At 38.8% G+C, this 19,359-nt stretch overlaps 2 protein-coding genes across 4 annotated transcripts; one reads left to right on the top strand and one right to left on the bottom strand.

Moving 5' to 3' along the window:
• Positions 1–287: 287 nt before the first annotated feature.
• Positions 288–12,644, top strand: LOC129258251 (uncharacterized). Of its 3 annotated transcripts, XR_010293422.1 has the most exons (3): positions 288–4,927; positions 8,358–12,222; positions 12,518–12,644. XR_010293422.1 is itself a non-coding variant. In XM_064098745.1 (2 exons), the coding sequence occupies exon 2, from the start codon at positions 8,670–8,672 to the stop codon at positions 9,996–9,998; it is 1,329 nt and encodes a 442-aa protein (XP_063954815.1). In that variant the 5' UTR covers positions 288–4,927; positions 8,358–8,669; the 3' UTR covers positions 9,999–12,644. The 3 variants fall into 3 exon arrangements, 2 of the variants coding, with proteins under 2 accessions (XP_063954815.1, XP_063954816.1); XM_064098745.1 differs by having other exon boundaries at positions 8,358–12,644; XM_064098746.1 differs by lacking the exon at positions 288–4,927 and adding an exon at positions 6,855–7,137 and having other exon boundaries at positions 8,358–12,644.
• Positions 12,645–15,495: 2,851 nt separating this feature from the next.
• LOC129259220 (serine/arginine-rich splicing factor 4-like) lies at positions 15,496–18,397 on the bottom strand. Its single transcript, XM_054897523.2, has 2 exons — positions 17,187–18,397; positions 15,496–15,898 (listed from the first exon to the last, which is right to left on the bottom strand). Exons 1-2 carry the CDS (start codon positions 18,395–18,397, stop codon positions 15,496–15,498), a joined length of 1,614 nt encoding a protein of 537 aa, XP_054753498.2.
• Between the last annotated feature and the right edge of the window lie 962 nt (positions 18,398–19,359).

Genomic DNA, 19,359 nt, shown 5'->3' with positions numbered 1-19,359 from the left:
AAAAGATTCTGAAAGTTGCAGAAAGCGTCTGGGACTGAAGTGGATGCTAAGATATCTGATATCTGATCAGGGACGTGTTCGGAAGGACATGAATGTACTCGCTTAGTACCCGCATGGAGGGAAAAAGAACGGAGTGACAACGACATGCAAATAGCTTCCAATTTCTAAAGAAGTACAGAAGAAATACGCAGGTGCAATGTGGCCTTTGGTGGCGACCTAGTTGTGATGCCGCCAGTTTCATGGAAAAACTGAAAAATGATTTGTGACGAAAAAAGATAACTGGGATATTTCCATTTTTATTTGAGCACAAACATAATGATATTGAACACATGACGAAATATTTATTAAAGGCGTATCGTGTCCTGATATTGGGTAAAATATTGAATGATAACAATTCAAAATGTGATAAAACCGAATAATTTGACATTTTTTTAATCAACATTTTACAAAATCCCATACTTCCACACTATAAAAATGTTCGTTGGAATGTATAAATTTGTGAAGCTATGTTTCAGAACTGCGGCTAAATGCGGCCAGTTGAGTAATTTCAAATCATATTTCATGAAATATTGCAACATTTATTTTTGCTGTCCCCTTTAAAAGTAAGCAACGTGCCTGCTCATATTATCCAACCAGAAGCAGCGTAAAGTAATTATCATTACAAAAGCATGTTTCATTTTGTAATTCGCCTGTAAGTCTGTTTAGGCCATGTGTAGGCAGGAATCTTTTGTTTACAATCTGCAAGAAATATGCAATGAAACATATTTTATCATTGCGGCATCAAAGTGGCTATAAAGGGAATGTGTTGGATGGTCCTCCATGTCTTAAAACTCCTTGGTACCAGCATGCGTTAACCCCATGCATGGATCCTACGTCTGGAACAGTCCATGCATGGAGCTATAAAACACAGCTCCATGGATATCCAATATATGGTTGCAGAATGACCCTCGATCGCGATTGCGTGATCGCTGGGTTGAGTCACATGACCAACTGTCGGTTCATGTACGCTGAATCACATGCCAGTCACATTATCATATGAAAATTATCTCCATTTGGATCAAAGCTAGTACGTCATTCCCAATGATATACCATCGGTCGGTTTTATGTGGTTTTATTGGTGTGATCATAGTAGGATCCTTGGTGTGATAGAGACGCGGGCACGAGGCTGTGAAAGAAAAGATAAATGTTCATCAAGAGTGCTTTATTTGTACGGAGCCTTTAAAGTGCCATCGACTTGACGACTTGGCGAGATACTTTATCTTGCCATGTTGACTTTATATATAAAACGTTATATGTCAACAAAGCGCGATATTTCATCTTGCCAAGTCGACTTATAAAACATTATGTCGACATGGCTACATATGAAGTGTCCATGGCCCGGCGAGAGTCCAAATATATCGCCAAGTTGACATATAACTTTTTATAAGTCGACTTGGCGAGATAACGTATCTCGCCATGTCGACATAAAACCTTTTATAAGTCGACTTGGCGAGATAACTTATCTCGCCATGTCGACATAATAAGGTTATTATGTCGACATGCATGGCAAGATAAAGTATCTCGCCAAGTCGTCAAGTCGATGACACTTTAAAGGCACCGTACTTTTGACTGAATGAAACAGAAATCTGTATGACCACAGACTCATACATCAAATCCATCGTGGGCTGTTGATGTCATATTCGACTTGAAAGCAATATAAAAGTTCAATACCATTTCAACTTAATCTTCTGTTCGATGGTTTAATGGACAGGATCTGAAAATTTCTAAACGTAAACAGATTCACTGAAACAATTATTAACTGTATTACGAACTGTCTCCTGTCTTTTTTTTCAATATGATTTCACCCAGTCGTATTCTCTCTTTGATACCTAAGCCTAGCAGCTAAGCTTTGCAAGAATAAAATTGTGAGGAATAAAATCATAAGCTTTATGTAGATCTATAGGAAAATACATACCACCAATAACATGTTTTGATTAAAAGGTTTATCATACAAAACTTAAGTTAAACGTGTAGCAGTGAAAAAAAGATGGTCTGAACCCCGACAGTAAGCTAGGAGTGTATTGATAGTATTGCTCTCACCATAATCATACCTATGAAGTGAGGCAGATCTTCCTTAGACGCACCGATAATCACCGTCACCTTATGTGCATTAATGAGAACGTACAGGTGTTGCGATAATTTAGCGACTACCATGACTACTATAATGCTTATCTGGGGAGTGTTTCATCAACATTTTCATCCGACAAGTTGTCAGATCTGACATCTTTCCCTGCATGTTGATTGGCTGAAAAGGCACTGTTGCTATGGAAACTGTCGGATAAAATGGGACTTGTCGGATAAAACGTCCGACAAGTCCTTTCATGAAACGCTCCCCTGATCTCACAACTGAACAGTTTCTCTGGACTTGATCTTCGTTGTCTAAAGCCCTGTTCCAGAATGTACTGTACCTTTTAATCAACATGTTGTAGCAGCAAACTTGAGAAGCAGACGATTTTTGTGATATAAAAATTAATGTGTTATTATGAGATTCGCACACTTCCGCGCACACCTAAAGACCTTAACAACATCAAGAGATATAAGATCTTATTCACGATATGACCCGTGGATATCTGGAATATTATAGGGTGAAACTTGGAAAATGTGATTATAAATGATAAACAATCAATTACAATATTACCTCTGTCTTAAATATGCATATATTTTCCCAAACACATTGAACTGAGATTACTAAAACTGTACATCGATTTTCCAGGATTTAGTGCAAAAAATCTCTTTTCTCATTGTCACTCCTTGTTTGGCCATTTGTAAAAAAAAAAAAAAATTGAAACGTATTCTGTTCAAGGCACCCGTCTTTATTTTTGATGCACAAATATCATCGGGGCATGCCTATCACAAACATTTAACGGTGCTTTTATAGCAGTGCCATAACTTTTCAACATCAAAACCATCTGAATAAAATTCATTCTAATCAACTTTACTTACATCCTCTTTGAACTTATTACTATTAAAGTATTTAAAGGAGCGAAGTTTTGTTATTTTTGGAGAAAGAGATCTAGATATTTGCCTTCATTGCAGCATATATCACAGAGTGATTACATCGTTAAATCGGATGAAATTTGACGAAATTGGACCAGAAAACCTATACAGTGGAACAGCTAGCCCCTGGCCAAAGCCATAGTATGTTTTATTTAAATTAATAGATCATACTATGGCTTTGGCCAGGGGATGTTCCACTCGTCTTAACCCTCATAACCCTCGCATTAATTATGAATTTGTATTAAATACGAATTCATAATTAATGCCAGTGTTATGACGGTCAAGACGATGTGCTGTCCCGATCCACCAACTTTCGATAATGACCCCTAATCTGTCCATTTTTATTTTGATGGGCATTTACAATAGATTTATACACTAACGTCTTGTTTAAACTGTTTAAACAGCGTTGTACCAAATTCCTTAAAGCGGTAGCGGACGATTCTCCTCGTATACTCTCTCATTGTCTTAACTAACTCCTAGATTCACATTTGGTTTTATTGTCCCTTCTTATCCATCTCAGATGGCTATTATGTTAAATGTCAACGTCGTTCGATTTTCCTTTCTTCTGTTCCCTTCTCATTCCTTCGTCGGGTCATTCATTGCTACGCGCGGTATCGCGAATGCGGTATGTTTTATCGATTGAAGTATTGATTGGTTACATAATTATGTGTGATGCTCGTATAACTTTTCATTGCAAGTGGTCAATGGCTGGACCGTGGCATGGTCATTATCTTTTATATAAAGGCAGTGTTAAAATCGAAGAAGAGAATGCGGAGATTGACATTTGCGACTTGACCTTATATAGGGCGTCACATACAGGGAAAAGATGGTGACAATGTTTGAAACATCGAAGAACGTCGCTGGCAGTTTTGAATGCTCCAAAATCACCAAGTGGAAAAAAAAAACAGTTCGGCTGAATTCTTCGTCTGTATGAAGCTTTCCAATCATTCTTGACTACTCCTGTAAACTGTGACTTTTCGCGAAAAGTAGCAAAAGTTAAGGTTTCTGCTGCATTTTTTGTGTTAGAAAAGTGGACATGCACCCGGGAAATAAAAATCGTTGGCATTTCTTCCTTTGACCTGAAGAGTTTACCATACATGCAGAGGAAGCGACGGAGATTTCGGATTGGAGAAGAACCAGAATTCAATAAGATAAAAACCTTCCCTCGCATCTTAATTCGATAATAGTGCTTCCTTTCTTACTGATCCCGTTATTCCTTTTCAACGAATTCAAGCTCCGAAATCTGCAACAATAGACTTCTAAATCTTGTTGATATCTTCGCATTGTTCGTGTGACAGATAGTAGACCATCGCATTATCATCGTTTCTTTCATTGCGTTGAAATATTGAATGGGATAAGTCGGCTTATAGAGCTTTGGCAATAGCTTGGATTGATGACATCGAAGGGATATCGATCAATACATCAAAATGATACAAGAGAGATTAACCCTGAGAGGGTTTATCGCATTTACAGTAGCTTTTCGTTTACCTAGCTCTTGAGAAGCCCGTGCGGGATTCGGTCACCTGAGATTTATCAGTCATTTTATGGAGTAGCGGAACTCTAGACTACTCTGTGTCTGTATAATAATTTAACCATTTAAAGCAGATTGCCAATCAACGTGCCAATCGAACAGAAACAAGGATTTATTCACTCTTTGTCAGCTTAAAACATTTACTGCAAGTGATTGTGACCCATTCAATCTCCAATACTTTCGTCGTATGCAATCAATGCAGATCATTTGATATCCGGCACTTCTATTCTCCTAAACATCGGAAGATAGTACTGGACAATACTTTGAGGACTTAACCATAAAAATAAAAATCGAATTATGGAATGATTTGGAAATATCATAAACGAGCGGACTGATATTTATTTAGCTATATGTTCTGAGGTAAGTTGTATACAAAATGGATTCGGATAATAATAATAATAATAATAGATGCAATTTATAAGGCGCCAAATCCATTAAAAATATAATGCTCAAGGCGCACAGGTGAAAAAATGAAAAGAGTGAGAAAAAATAGCATATATAGAGGTGAAAAATAATATTGGTTAATCATGTGTATGCAGCATTGTACAAGTATGTTTTCAGTTTTTTTTTAAATAATTCTACAGACTTGGTGTCACGGATAACAAGAGGAAGAGAGTTCCAGAGTGAAGGACCCGCATGTATGAAAGCCCTATCCCCCCATTTTGATGTACATTTGGGAACAAACAGAAATCCTGAGTTTTGGGACCGTAAAGATCGAGAAGGGGTATATCTATTAATGAGAGTGATATTGTACTGTGGAGCGGTGCCGTAAACACAGTGATAAACAAGCAAAAGAATAACCAGGATAACCAGGGTTACGAAGAATACTTTCTATTATAATCCTCATGATCACCCTCATAGTCATAGTGATTCTGCAACAATTTTGCCAAGGAGTGAAGCCTGCTTCAACCTACATGTTAATATACATGTAACCACTTAGCCCTTATGTATATATCGACCCATGTATTTGACCAATGAAAATAAGTCGTGCGCAAAAATGTTGTGTATTATCCAATAAGCATCGTTTTTTATTCGTTTTCTTCTTCCAGTAGCCTTATTCAGTGGTAACTTTTAATAAATTTATCATATACCTAGCATCATCTAACAATATTTTTGTAATTATTTTTCGAGTCAAATGATAGAGCTGTAGCTATGATTTATGAAATTCCAGTATACCACGGCCAACTGCAAAACTTTGGTTAGGTTCGACACCGTTCTTAATAAAATAAACGAAATTTTATACGCAATAGGAAAAAAAAGTGTTTAGGTTTAGTTCTGGTTATCATTTTATTTTATCTGAACTGCAATGTTCCACTTTAATTTGTCACCTTTGTCCGTGATGGTGACACGACATTTGCTCTGCGACAATTTTTGAAGGATTTATTTCGTCTATGATGTAAGGTAGGAATTGCAGTCATTTTTTAGGTTAGGTTTATAGGGTAAGGGTATAATCTTTAATCTAGGGTTGAAGTTAATCATTCGGTTAGTGCGTGGAATTATTATAGCATAGCAATATATTCTATAAAATTGACACCTGGGTTTTCATTTCTATATCCAGATATTGAATCGAAATATCAACATCTTATAAAACAAACAAATTTTATGCATATATCATGGATTTTTGTGTTTTTAAATGACATTTATTCACATTAAGAAATGAGATGAAATAATAAAACAGCTTGTCAAGTCATGCACTCTAAATTGCGTGGATTAAAATTAACCCAGATTGACTGTAGGAACCAATGGAAATAAATTGGATGATTATTTTTTTAAATAAAGAGTATATGAGTCCTAAAGAATCGATTTAAAAAACAATCTAACGAGGAAAATAGATATTCAAATGCCTTGATATTTGACATTGATTTTTTTAGAATTCAAATAAAGTCCGTGATTAAAATAGTCCTTAACAACAATAAAGGACTGTCTAGGGCCTAACACAAAGCTTAACAATCATCGTACACCATTTTTCCCCTTTTGTTACAATAATTGATATACAATTAATCGTGAAAATCAAGTTAATGTTGGTGACACGACATTTGATCCGACGACAATTGCTTCGGGCTTTATTTCGGCTAAGATGTTGGATTATGGTTAGGGTCACAATAGGGGTTTATGTAAGGTTTTGGGTTAGGTTAAGGATAGGGCATAGTGTTAAATCGAGGGTTGAATTTGGTCCGTCCATGAATGTGTGGAATTTACAGCGGAGCAATTGTCGCCGGACAATTAAGCAAGGGCGTAGGTTGGTTTGAGCATGGGGAGTTGCACATCCTATAGAGGTGGAACTAAAGTGGTATGGCGCGGGGGGTGCACATCTTGGGGAGGTGGTACTAAAGTTTGGAAGCATGAAGGGGTACAAATTTCATTTGTGCTTGCCAGTGTCGGAACTCTTCCGCCTCAGCGGGAGGGTGGACGTGCGTCCATGCAGTGCACCCCAGCCTACGCCCTTGGCCGGAGCATATGTCATGGAATCTTTGTGTTAGGGGACCCTGGATTCATTCTAAATTCATACGATTAAGAATGTACATACGTCGCCATACACTTACTAATGCTACAGTCACATTTCGCCTACGGTGAGTCGAAAACAGCCGCTTTATCAATTTTTATTCAAACCACCTAAATATAGCTAGTACAAAAAATGTTTTAAAAAACCCGGGTGTTTTCGACTCGCCGTACAGCCGCCGTAGAGCAAATGTGACCGAGGTATAAACCAACCTGGGGCCCGTTTCATAAAGCTGTTCGTAAGTTAAGAGCGACTTTAAGAACGACTGGTGATCCTTTCTTACGCGCTAAACCATCGTCTATGGCATGTATGGTGTATACCATTTACCAAAAGAAAGGATCACCAGTCGTTCTTAAAGTCGCTCTTATCTTACGAGCAGCTTTATGAAACACCCACCTGGTGGGACATATTTTTAGAAGACACCATGGTGTATTACTGTGCGTTCTTAGAATTTTCATAAATTGGGAGTTTTAGCATCGCTGCGTATAACGCTTTTAAGAACACAGAAAATGGGCTGTAAAGTGCCCTTTATGACGAAGGACAGCCAAGGTGTCGGTTGTCGAAAGTGGTGAATCAAAACAGCTGTTTCGCCCTGCACTCTGGAAGACGACATTTTTGATTTTTTTTCGTCAGATCCGAAACTTAGGAGGCAATTGCTGTTCCGCTTCACCAATTTGTGACAAAGACATTCCAGATGTTCATTGTTATTTGACGGGCATTTTCAATACATTTTATATGTCCTTTAAAGCTATTCTCCGTAATGTCGTAGTGGCTGCAGTGGAATAGCCTACATTATAGGTACGGATAAAAGAATACGACTTCGGTAGGCGTTGTGAAACGAAAATAGCACATCATGATTGGTCGTTGTTCTGGAGGGCAATAGTATATGAATAATACACATCATTGGCATTAGTAAGAATTTTTACCCGAACTACATAGGTAGCATAATTTGGGCAATACCAGAGTAAAATGATTTAAATGGTGATAACCGGCCGTGACCGGTCAGTAGAACTAGACATTAATTTCAGTGAATTTTACATTAACTAAAGTTACTAAGTGGTCACGTGATATATTTTCGGCCCAATCATTTGCGCAGGATCCATATCACCATTTTATTAGCAATACTTTTACTAATAAGTATACTTAACCGAAGTTTTTGATATTGCACCTCGCGATAAGTATTCAACTACAGTGTATAATTATTCATTGGCGAATTCGAAATTAGGAAATAATTAAATAATAAAAAAACTGCCTCGCATAATATCAGTTTCCTTCTTTTTTTTCGTGCAGGTAACGTCGGGGAAACATTCAATGACTACCGTAGGCACATGATGACTTGGCGTTAACATCTGTCTTCCAAATCCAAGTTGGAAAATTATGTCGCAATCGGCATTTCTTTTCTTTGAAACAAGGGTAGCAACCTCAGGTGATTTCATACTCATTCGAAAAGGGATATCTTAAGAGTTATACATTATACCACGAATATTCATAGAATGCACATTTGTTATCATCATGATCGCAGGTCCTCCAAAAGGAGGTCGTCTCATATTCTCCTAATTTTTCAACCACTAGCCATTCCATGGGGAATGTCCGATAATTCTAATGCTGTCGGAGAAGTTGTCGAGCGATAAGAAACGTATTCTGCAGTCGTATCCAAGTTGTCTCAGAAAAAAAATTCAAAACCAGTTGACAAAGGATAATAACGTGGAGGGAAGTGATTGGATCAGAATGTCGGCGGCATCAAACACGCAGCACAAGGTCCAAGATGACAGTAAAGGCATTTCTAAACTGTTCTCCAGAATGACCAAGGTTCATGAAGTCAACCGAAAACATGACCACGCCCTTAGCGTCAGGGTCGACGAGCTGCGCCAGAAGGAGCACATGGAGAGAGTCCGGCGCTATTCGGACGTTCGGGTCTTACAACGCACCCTCTCCGAGATGCAGATGGAAAAGAGTCGAATGACGCACACCTTCACGCCAGAGGAAATCGACAATGACGAGGTTGCTCCGGTCATGTCCTGGCGTAAGATTCAACTGAAGCGATTCCAAACTCAGCCCAGGGTCAGGCAGCGGAGGAGATCGAACGCTGCTCAGACACTCCTTGCCGTAACAGATAACACGGAATTCACCGCAAAGAATAAGTTCAGGTCGGCAGTAATGGCGGTGTGTCTGTCCAAAGCTCTATTAAAGATACCTGAAAAGAACAAAATGAGTGAAACATCAGAGAATCAAACAGTTCGACTTGAAAAGAATAAGAGTGTCTCGACCATAAACTGGATAAAGCAATTGAAGCACGCGAATGAAGACAAACTAGCTCCAACGCACACGCCAGATAAAATTGAAAGCATTGAACCGAAAAATGAGACGGAGAAGTGCGAATCCTCGAGGCCCGAAACGTCGGAAACAGAACGATCATCACAGGTCCTTGATATCTTGAGGAACAGTTCAGCAGAGCAGAGTAAATCCTCGTGGGCAAGACCAGCAGATAAAAAAGTCAACCCTGTACCGACTTTCGGTCAACTGCACCCAGCGCGTCGTTCGTCATTGCCCCGTCGACCCGGTGACCCCAAAAGAAGGCGACCGTCGACATCAGATAATATGGACAATGACTCCCCGCAGTTTTTTATGGACAAAACTGGAACAGTTCGCCGACTTTCAAGGCCAACGATCAAGGACGACATCGACGATCAAGGAAGTCGAGGGTTAAGATCGCATAGTTCTTCAGATCCTGGTGGTAGTACGAGGGGAACACCAAGAACTTGCAAGGTATATTCCGCAGACTCGTCGCGTTGGGACGCATTGAACGACGCGTCGGAGAGTAAAAACGGAACGGTGCAGTCGCCCTTGGAAAGGAAAAAAAGTGAGCTGCTGAAGAGAGACAATGAGGTAATGGAGAGGCTGCGTAAGTTCCTCGACTCGACGATGCCGTGAGATTGAGTTCATTAATTCAGTGAGATAAATACATTAAAGACATTATGGCCGTATTTTGAAGCCAAGTTTAACGTAGGCCTTGGTCTAACTGGCTCAAAGTGACCAAGATTTGCTTACGTTGTATATTTCTAACATTTGCTGTGCTCCTTCGTCATGCTTTAATGACTAAAAAACTTTTTAGTTACTATTTCAAAGTATTTATGAATTATTTGAATGTCAAATGAGCTGATAAATTGAATCTTTGCCGTCAGACATGTGTGCCACATTTTTGGTATCAATAGATAAACTACAACTTTAGACCAGAGTCTGAATTAGACCTGACATCAGAATACGGCAGCACTGGGGGCTTCGGAAGACTCCTAAAACTTCTTCATTTTCAAGGTTTTCATGCGCATTGAACAGACATAGAGTATTTTAGCATATAATTATACAGTGCGCATAAAAAAAACAGGACAAATTAGAAAAGTCTATACAATTTTTGTTCCAAATTATGATCTCTATATTTTGGTGTCAATAGGTGCTCTGAGCTAGTCTTATCCTTCAAATGCCATTAAAATAATTTAGTTTCGTTCATGCTTGAGCTAACACGGAATGTTTTTGTCTGGGGCTAAAAAGGAGGCTTGCGCCAAAATGGCATAAAATGATAAATATGATGGTCGGACTTTTCGCTAATCAGCAGACTTCCTTTTCATTATCTTTGCCATAATTTTCGAATTATGCGGTCAAAATTATATTTCCAAATCTACTTATTTGCTTGAATAGTTCTGTTGTTGTTCCTTTTTATTATGTTCTCTTTCAGCTTTGAATATTCCTTCTTTAGGCAAGAACATTTTTTTGTAACCGAAGTATGAAAATCTTTTATTGTGTGCTACAAAGGTTATGGTGCCTTTGAACAGTGGCATACTGATGGGTGGGGGCTCGGGGTGCCCCCCCCCCATAAAAAAGATAATGACCAAGAAAAAAAGTGGAAAGGAAAATGACATAAAACGTAGAAAGTGAAATATGATATCATTTTATGAATATTATGTCTATATCACAAAATTTGATATTTTGATAAAAAAGTGATTTTTTTTTGCTTGCTCGCTTCACAACTTTTTAATACGTTTTACCCGATCTGCCATATCTTGCTCCTTCAAAATCGACTCAATACACCATTGCCATTGAAAGACATGAATCCTTTCCTGTTTGTCCTGTCAAGCACATAGTTGGTGAAGGATTCAATAACCCCTTGAAAATAGGATTCATGTCTTTTATAGGTACCATAACATAATTTGTTTCACATAATAAAAGGATTTGAATAATTACACATTCTCCCAATTGATAATGCAAATCTTCTTACTTGGGTTGACAAAAAGGTCTTCTTTTCTTACTTATGAAGGACAATTCAAAGGTAAAAGAGGCTTAAATGAAAAACAAAATAATTCAGGTTACTTAATAAATAAATATGTAAATGAAATTTGACAGCATATTTTGAAAATTATGGCAAAGATAATGAAAAGATTAAGAGGAAGTCTGCTGTTTAGCCGAAAGTCTAATCATCAAATTTCTAATTTCTGCCGTTTTGGCGCAAGCCTCTTTTTGAACCCCCAACAAAAACGTCCCATGATCGCTCAAGCATGAACAAAATCTATTTTTGTTAATTGCATGTCAAAGATAAGGTCTCAGAGCATCTATTAACATCAAAATATAGATATAATAATTTGAAACAAATTTGTTATAAAATGGTTTAGGGTATATACTTCGGTTCATAAAAAATCATTAAAAAATGATATAACAACTTTTGCTGGAATGTCAACTATCATAACAGCAGTCAAAATTCTGCTGTTTGATTGGCGCTTCCAATGAATATTGACATTCTACCAAGAGTTGCTATCATAGCAGCATTTTATGAAATGGGACACACAAAACTCCATTTAACCCCGTTTACATACGCTGGAATATTCATGAAAAAATACGGCCTTGGGATGTGATACTTTTGATTGCGTATGTGAACGGGATGAGTGCTCCATCGTGAACGGCATTTTGCCTATTTTAAGCTGAAATTTACGTGGTCAGTTTTCAAATTAGACCTTAGACAAGATTATAAATATTACCATAATTTTGCGGAAAGTGAACTTGTAACATGTTCACATCTACGTGAGACATCGTCTTATCTGTGATGAGTTTTTCAAATTTTATCTGAGATATAAAAAGTTATCTCATAATTTCAATTTAAATTCGGTCTGCACCCATATAGGCCCGTATTCTGAAGTCAGGTTTAACTTAGACCATGGTCTAACTCCGTACTAAAATTATGGGAAGCCAAGAAATAAAAAATTAAGTTTATATTTTACATTTTTTATGTTTAATATTTTGTTTCCTTTTGCTTTCGTAGTGAAGAAAATACTCCAGTTATCATTCCCAGACAATTATGAACATTTTGGGTGTCATATGAGTTAATAAATTGAATGTTTACTGTTAGGGATTTGTGCCCCGATTGGCTCTCCATACTTAAACCACAACTTTAAACCCGACTTCAGGATACGGGCCATATTATATCTACTTTCGTTTGACTCATCCACATTCATGGGGCTGTATTCTGAAAATTGTTAAGAAGACAAATATTCTTGTATCATCATAGTTACAATAAAATCCGTATTCTGAAAATTCTTGAATCTTTTCTTGTCACTTCCAATGAGCATGGGCGGAAATCCCCGGGGGACAGGGGGACGTGTCCCCCTACCAAAATTTTTGTTTGGGTTAAAATGACCTTACCTTTGGGTGATAACCTTTTTCCCATATCTTTTTGCTTTCCAGATTTTTAAGGCCCTGGTCCCCCTACCTTTGGGGACAGATTTCCGCCCATGCCAATGAGCGCATAAGATCTAAATTCCACTTCGTCTGACAAGATATCGGAGGACAAATATTGATTAAATCCTCGAACCCATGAAAGTGTTTCATCAATATTTTTTCTTCCGACAAGTTGTCATGACGGTTCCATGATATTTACTCCGGCGACAACTGCTCCGCTCTAAATTCCACAAACTAATGGAATGACCAACTTCGACCCTGGATTTATCACTAGGGTTCTATATCCGGTCCTAAACCTACACTGCAAAAACTCCGGTGTTGATTTAACACCAGTCCGGAATCTACAGTATATAGGTCCACACCATAGAAGTGTTTAAAAAAAACCGGTTTTGGTATTAGTCTAACACCAGATAGGTGTTTATACAACTCCAATTAGTTTTAAAACAGCATCGGTTTGATTCCAAACTGGTGTTGTTTCAATACTTCTCTGGTGTGGACATAATAGATTCCGGGCTGGTGTTAAATCAACACCCGAGTTTTTGCAGTGTAACCCCAATTGTCGCCGGAGCGAATGTCGTGTCACCGTCAGGTCTGGGGTCCGTTACGGAAAGAATTGCGATAAAACGGAACAAAAAAACTATTCCCAAAAACATCAACAACAACAAAAATCAGATTTATTATCTTGACTTCCAACCAATGAAACTCGCGTATCAGGGATTTATGATTGATTATGCAACTCTTTTATTTCTGCAACGGACCCCTGACAATCTTCCTTAATTTGGAATGAGAATACAGTTCGGTTCCAATGTACATGTATTTTGCTCCGGCGACAATTGCTTCTATGGAAAATATACTCGTTAAGTCAAACAGAGCACCTTACCTCCAAAACTAAATAAACCATAATCCTTATTTTTACATTACAAATCTATTACAATATTTATTTTAACCATATGCCCTCTGATATAAAGACAGGAGCATAATCACAGGAGCATAAATCGTGTTACCTTCAGTTTGTATGGTAACTGTCAGATGTCGCATTAGAGACAGACAAAACTCTTCATGATTATTCTCCCCAGGGGTCCGTTTCATAAAACTTTTAACAAATTTGAAAGAACAGTTCAATGGTACTGAATCCGCTGTTATGATTGGCTAAAACTAAATTAATTTCTTATGAAAATTGTGCATTTGTTATGACAAGACTTTTTCACGAAATGCCTTCAAGGTCGTCCACTAACCATATATGATTTTAGTCTCATTATTGCTATTTAATCCTTTTGTCTAATTTCACGCAAGGCCATATTTCGTCTATGATTAACCGTATCAGACATCTGAGCAGCTAGGGCAACTTTAATACATTATTGCCTGCTTATGACTGTGATCAAAATGGCGGGTCAATAAGTTTCCAATTATTTATCATGCTCAACATGACAAAATAGCTTCCCATTTTTAAAGGGTAAAATACCTAAACTTTTACGATTTTTTGCTCTAGATAAAATATTGACTGGCTTTTCTTTCGGGGAACATAAAATATGTTGCCCTTAATAGACCCTAATTGCCCTCGTCTTAAGACTCAAGCGCTTTTGCGGGCAATGAATTTGATGTTCCCCCTCAAGGCATGCAAGGCCAGCCAATTTATATAAATATTCACTTAATCTAAGGTGTCTTGGTACATAATTAGATGAAATGAAATATGAACCAACTTTTCATTTCACAAAGTAATAAGTAGAACATTTAGGCAAATTACAACATCTGGTAGTGGCGTACAGATGAGGGGGGGGGGGGTCTCTGCCCCCCAAAAAATCACGATCAAGAAGAAAAAAAAGAGAAAAAGAAAGAGAAAAGGGATTACTAAAGTGTGATATTATTTTCTGAATATTATGTCAAAATATTTCACAAAGTAGGATCTTTGTAATAAAAATGTCGAAATATATGCTCGCTCGCAGATAAAAAGAAAAGAAAAAGCGCGAAACGCCATATCTTGACCCCTCAATTTTTTTTTCTCATTCCGCCACTACCATCTGGGCATGATTCTGATTAACAGTTATACCAAGTGATTATTTGATCAGGTGGTAAATGACATAATCTGATCAAAATCATCTGATAATAATATGTTCCATTTATATAGCGCAGCTACTATAATTGCATATATTCAACTGTGCTTCATACTTTGTACCATATTATTACCCCGGCTGTAGCTGAGCCGCCATATAAGCGCTAAATCATTCAAGGAATGAATCCTACCGGGTACCCATTCACCTCACCTGGGTCGAGTGCAGCACAATGCATGTAAATTTCTTGATGAAGGAAAACACGCCATGGCTGGGATTCGAACCCGCGTCCATCTGATTGAAAGACCCGAGTCGTAACCACTAGACCATGACGCCCCTACATAATCTGACAAATTGCTGAAATGTGCGTATCTGAAACTTGTTTGCATTATTACATACACACCATATTCATAAATCCTTGGTCAAACCACGAATAATTATCCAAATACATATGTTTCGAATGAAATTCGTCAATTATTATTTAATGAAACTTTTTATAATTATCATTCTCGCTCAGAATTGTAACGAAATGGCAACAATATCAAGGGTCAAATTGCTTTTTGAAATTGGACTCTTAAATTCAGCGTCCTTAATTTGGATCATAATCTTGTCCAATTTGATTAGCTAATTATCATCATTGTCAAAATATACTATTGTTTTCAAGCGATTGAGCACCATGATGCCTGGGCATATGGATTCGTCTCATCGTGCCTACGATGACAGTGACTTTTCCCATCCGTCTTCGAGTGACGGTGTGGCTCACGGCTGCGATGTCGACACACCATCTCCCCTGAGCCGCCTTTATCTTCGTCTGGTCGCTCCGTGGATCGACGGCCGCGGGAGCGACTGCGACTTCTGTCCATGGTTTCCACGGCGTGGTCCTTGGAATCAACATCGCCTCGTCGATGACCACGCACGTCATCGTCTTCCAGCTCAAGCTTCCGTCGTGGTGATCTGCTCTCATGGTCATCGTTGTTCCCCCGTGATGTACTTGCGATTTCCTGTCCTGGAGACCGACGTCTATCCCGTCTCCGTCCCGGTGTAGAAGTGGCCTTTGGTCCAGTCATTCCTATTTCCAGGAGGGGGGGGGGGGGGGTGAATATTTAAAAAAAGATAACCGAATGAAGAAAACACTAGCTGCTTTACAACTAGATAAACAGGTTGGGGGGGGGGGGGGGTTGAGTGAGAGGTTGCAGTTGTAACCCCCAAACAATTTAGGCTTTAATTTACCATTTTAAGTTTTTGTTCAAATTGTATTCATCCTAGGGGTGTACATTGTAGCTTTGGCATGTTCGAGGATAGTGGTTATGAGAACTTTGCCAATCAACATGGAACTCAACATGGTTCAATAGCCAATCGAAATCACGGTTTCCATTTATATCTGTCCACAATAATACTTATTAAGAATACATCGATGATCCGCTTTTATAATAATGATAATGAAAAATAATAATGATAATAATAATAATATTAATAATACATGTACTACTACTAATAAAAAATGATGATGATGATAATAATATCAAGATTTCCATATTTTCGGGGGGGGGGGGGGTGGGTGGGCAAAAGGATGATTCTGAACGAATTTTCAGCAACGGAAACATAATCGTTGTAAAATCTTAACTTTACAGTAAATAAAATGAGGTCTTAATTTATTAAGTATATGGGCATGCGAACGTTCTGCATATAGGACTGGACTACTCGGATAAAAAGTAGATCTACAGTATGATTAAAAAATTCCCCAAACTTGGGGCGGAAATTCAGAAGACTTTTAAGTTACCGGCTACTGATATTGAGGGATGCTGGATCTGTTCACAAAGTCGTAGAACCTTTTTTTTTCATATTCTGATGAACTACAAGAAACGAATAGTTGACAACACATCCGAACCCCGAGCATGTTCAACGAATTAGATATACACAAAAATGGGTTCAAATTTGAACATTAGGGGTTGGTACAATAGCAGAGCAATTATGCTCATTTGTGCACCTTTAAGGGCGCACTTCAAATACTTTAGCACCCTATAACGGGGGTAGAGTTGAACTATGTATTGTAGTAAGTATTATGCACCTTCAAAGTGGAAGAGTTGTGCCTTTAAGGGTGCAAACGAGGATTTCTTAGCGGAAATAAGTGCAGTTTGCACCCCCACCACTTAGGTTGCAATATTACATCTAAAAGGTTGGTACAAGTGTTTCTTTAGGTCTTAGGGTTAAAGAATTTCTTAGTGTATAGACCTACGGATAAATGGAAAATGAAATTGAAAATGTTAGATTTATCCTGCCATTTTTCTTGGACATTGGCGTCCTTCGAAAATATTCGCATGCCCAGTGGAAACGTTAACATAATCATCATGATAACCCACCTCTGTCAACATGAAGTGGCGGTGCTGATCCGTCTTTCAGCCAGTTTTCGATGTCAGAGCGGGACAGACGATCGTTGATCGGTGACGCATGTCGTCTTCCTGATCGTGGGAGAGAATGATGTGGGCTTACACTTCTAGATCTTGATCTGCGTACAATTCTCTTCTTCAGAGATGGTGACCGAGATCGGGATAAAGACTGAGTGCAAGACCGAGACCTAGATCTGGATCTTTTCCGATCATGGTGACGGCCTCCACTCCTATCCCGATGACGATGCTCAATCTTATGAGGACCCCTATTTTGACCTTGTCTTAAAGATTTCTTTTCCTCGGGAAGTTCAACTATGGGTCCTTGTTCTTCAGAAAAGTTCTCAATCACTCTCTTTGTCTCGCGGATAACTTGGTATTCCCTGAGGTTCTCGCCGACAACGGACGACGCTCGGGTGGGACGTTCTGGAGAAGATGATCGTTGATCGGTGATGGCTTTGCTAGGATTCGGTATTGATAAACCCACACTTGGAGTTGGACCAGCCAATTCCTTGACGTTTATGGTGATAATGGGAGAGCTCTGACCATTACTACCACCGCTATGCAAGGTTAGATTGCATCCGTCTCTTGCAAGTTTTCCTAGATCGATGCTGACATTTTTCTCGTCGTCTACGAAAACTGGACCACTTCGAGAACCTAATTTTGACAACTTTTTAGTCCGAGGAGTTTGCTTACTGCTACTTCCTTTCCGCTTTGGTGACGTACGACGAGGGAGAGAACTACGACCGGGGGACGAACTTTGTGACGATCTTCGAGAGAGACTTGACCTTGACAAAATTCGCTCCGACCTTCGTGTTGGCGACCCTTCTCGCTTGTGCGACTTGCGACGAGTCGGGCTAGGAGACCTGCTGAACGACACCCGAGAAACACTTGCCCTTGTCCTACGCCGAGGAGAGTTGGCTCTCGACGATGCAAGACTTGATCGACGTGATCTCCTCGGAGAGGACGGAAGAATGAAGACTCGGCCAGAGATCAGCGACAACGTGCGATCACCTATCCCCTTGACTTTGCTCAATTCACTGATGGTGTTGAACTGACCTTCTCGATTTCGGTAAGAGATGATCCGTTTTGCCAAAGGCCTCGTCAGCCCGTCGATGGATTCCAGATCGTCCACCGTACAGGTGTTAAGGTCAAGCTGTTTCCGTGTATTTGGCATATCAGTTTTTCCGTTTGGAAGAACAAAGAATCCTCGAAAAATAGAAAATCTCGCATGAATATCATGAACGAAATGCAATAAATTTTGGAAATGAAAGGCGCGTATCGCACACCGGCCCCTAGCTATGAAAACAACCTGTTGGTTGCCATGGCGCTCGGTGAAATAGAGGCGCGTCATCAATGAAAAAAAGTTGCGCGCATTGTGACGTAATAAGTTATATCTTTGTCGTCATCATCATCATTTGCTGTAATCTTTAAAGGGAGCTCTGCAGCCTACCTCGAAGATGACAAGTCTGGGAAATTCTTGAAAAGTTCCGGGTAAACCCATGACGCAATTTCATCGTCCGCGTTAGCTTGCTGGCCGCGGCAAACTATTTTGGGGTAAATATTTGTTTAAAACGAATAAAATAAGTATTACTTGACCTTTATTTGCAACAAAAATGTATTTGATTTTTTTCACTCCTTCTCTCTTTGTTCTTCTTCGTATCAACCTCCTCCTCCGATTGGTAACGTTTGTGCAAAGTCAATTGATAGGTGAGGCTTCATTTTTCATGTAGCTTTCACAACTTTACGACTAATATTGACAAAATTGATCAAATGTTGAAACTAGAGAAATTAAGGTACAACGATATAGACAAGATAAACACAAAGAAAATTGAATGAAGGACATAGAAGAGAACATCTCAACAATTCCCAATACGTCTTTTTTTCACCACAAAACACGAGTAAATAAATAAACAAACACCATTCTAATCGACTGACAATGTTCACTACTCACTGTCGGTTGAACACCCGCAGCATTTTTTTTTCAGTAAAAGAGTGATCCAATCTTGGAATAGTTTGCCTGCAACACTAGTAATGTCCTCCAGCATCAACTTATTTAAACACGGATTAGATTATTTTTGGTCAAGCAAACATTTTGAAATTGTCTGACATCCACGCCCGCACCGTACTTGTTAAGAC

This window comes from Lytechinus pictus, chromosome 4 (genome assembly GCF_037042905.1).
Source record: "Lytechinus pictus isolate F3 Inbred chromosome 4, Lp3.0, whole genome shotgun sequence".
Taxonomy (NCBI): Eukaryota; Metazoa; Echinodermata; class Echinoidea; order Temnopleuroida; family Toxopneustidae; genus Lytechinus; species Lytechinus pictus.
This window is presented reverse-complemented; position numbering and strand designations above follow the sequence as displayed.

Bases quoted from the DNA above. Each gene is read 5' to 3' on its own strand.
- LOC129258251 (XM_064098745.1), top strand. From the start codon at position 8,670: ATGCTGTCGGAGAAGTTGTCGAGCGATAAGAAACGTATTCTGCAGTCG.
- LOC129259220 (XM_054897523.2), bottom strand. From the start codon at position 18,397: ATGCCAAATACACGGAAACAGCTTGACCTTAACACCTGTACGGTGGAC. The intron at 15,899-17,186 runs ATGATGATTATG...AATAGGAATGAC, and splicing joins GTTGACAGAGGTGGGTTATC to TGGACCAAAGGCCACTTCTA.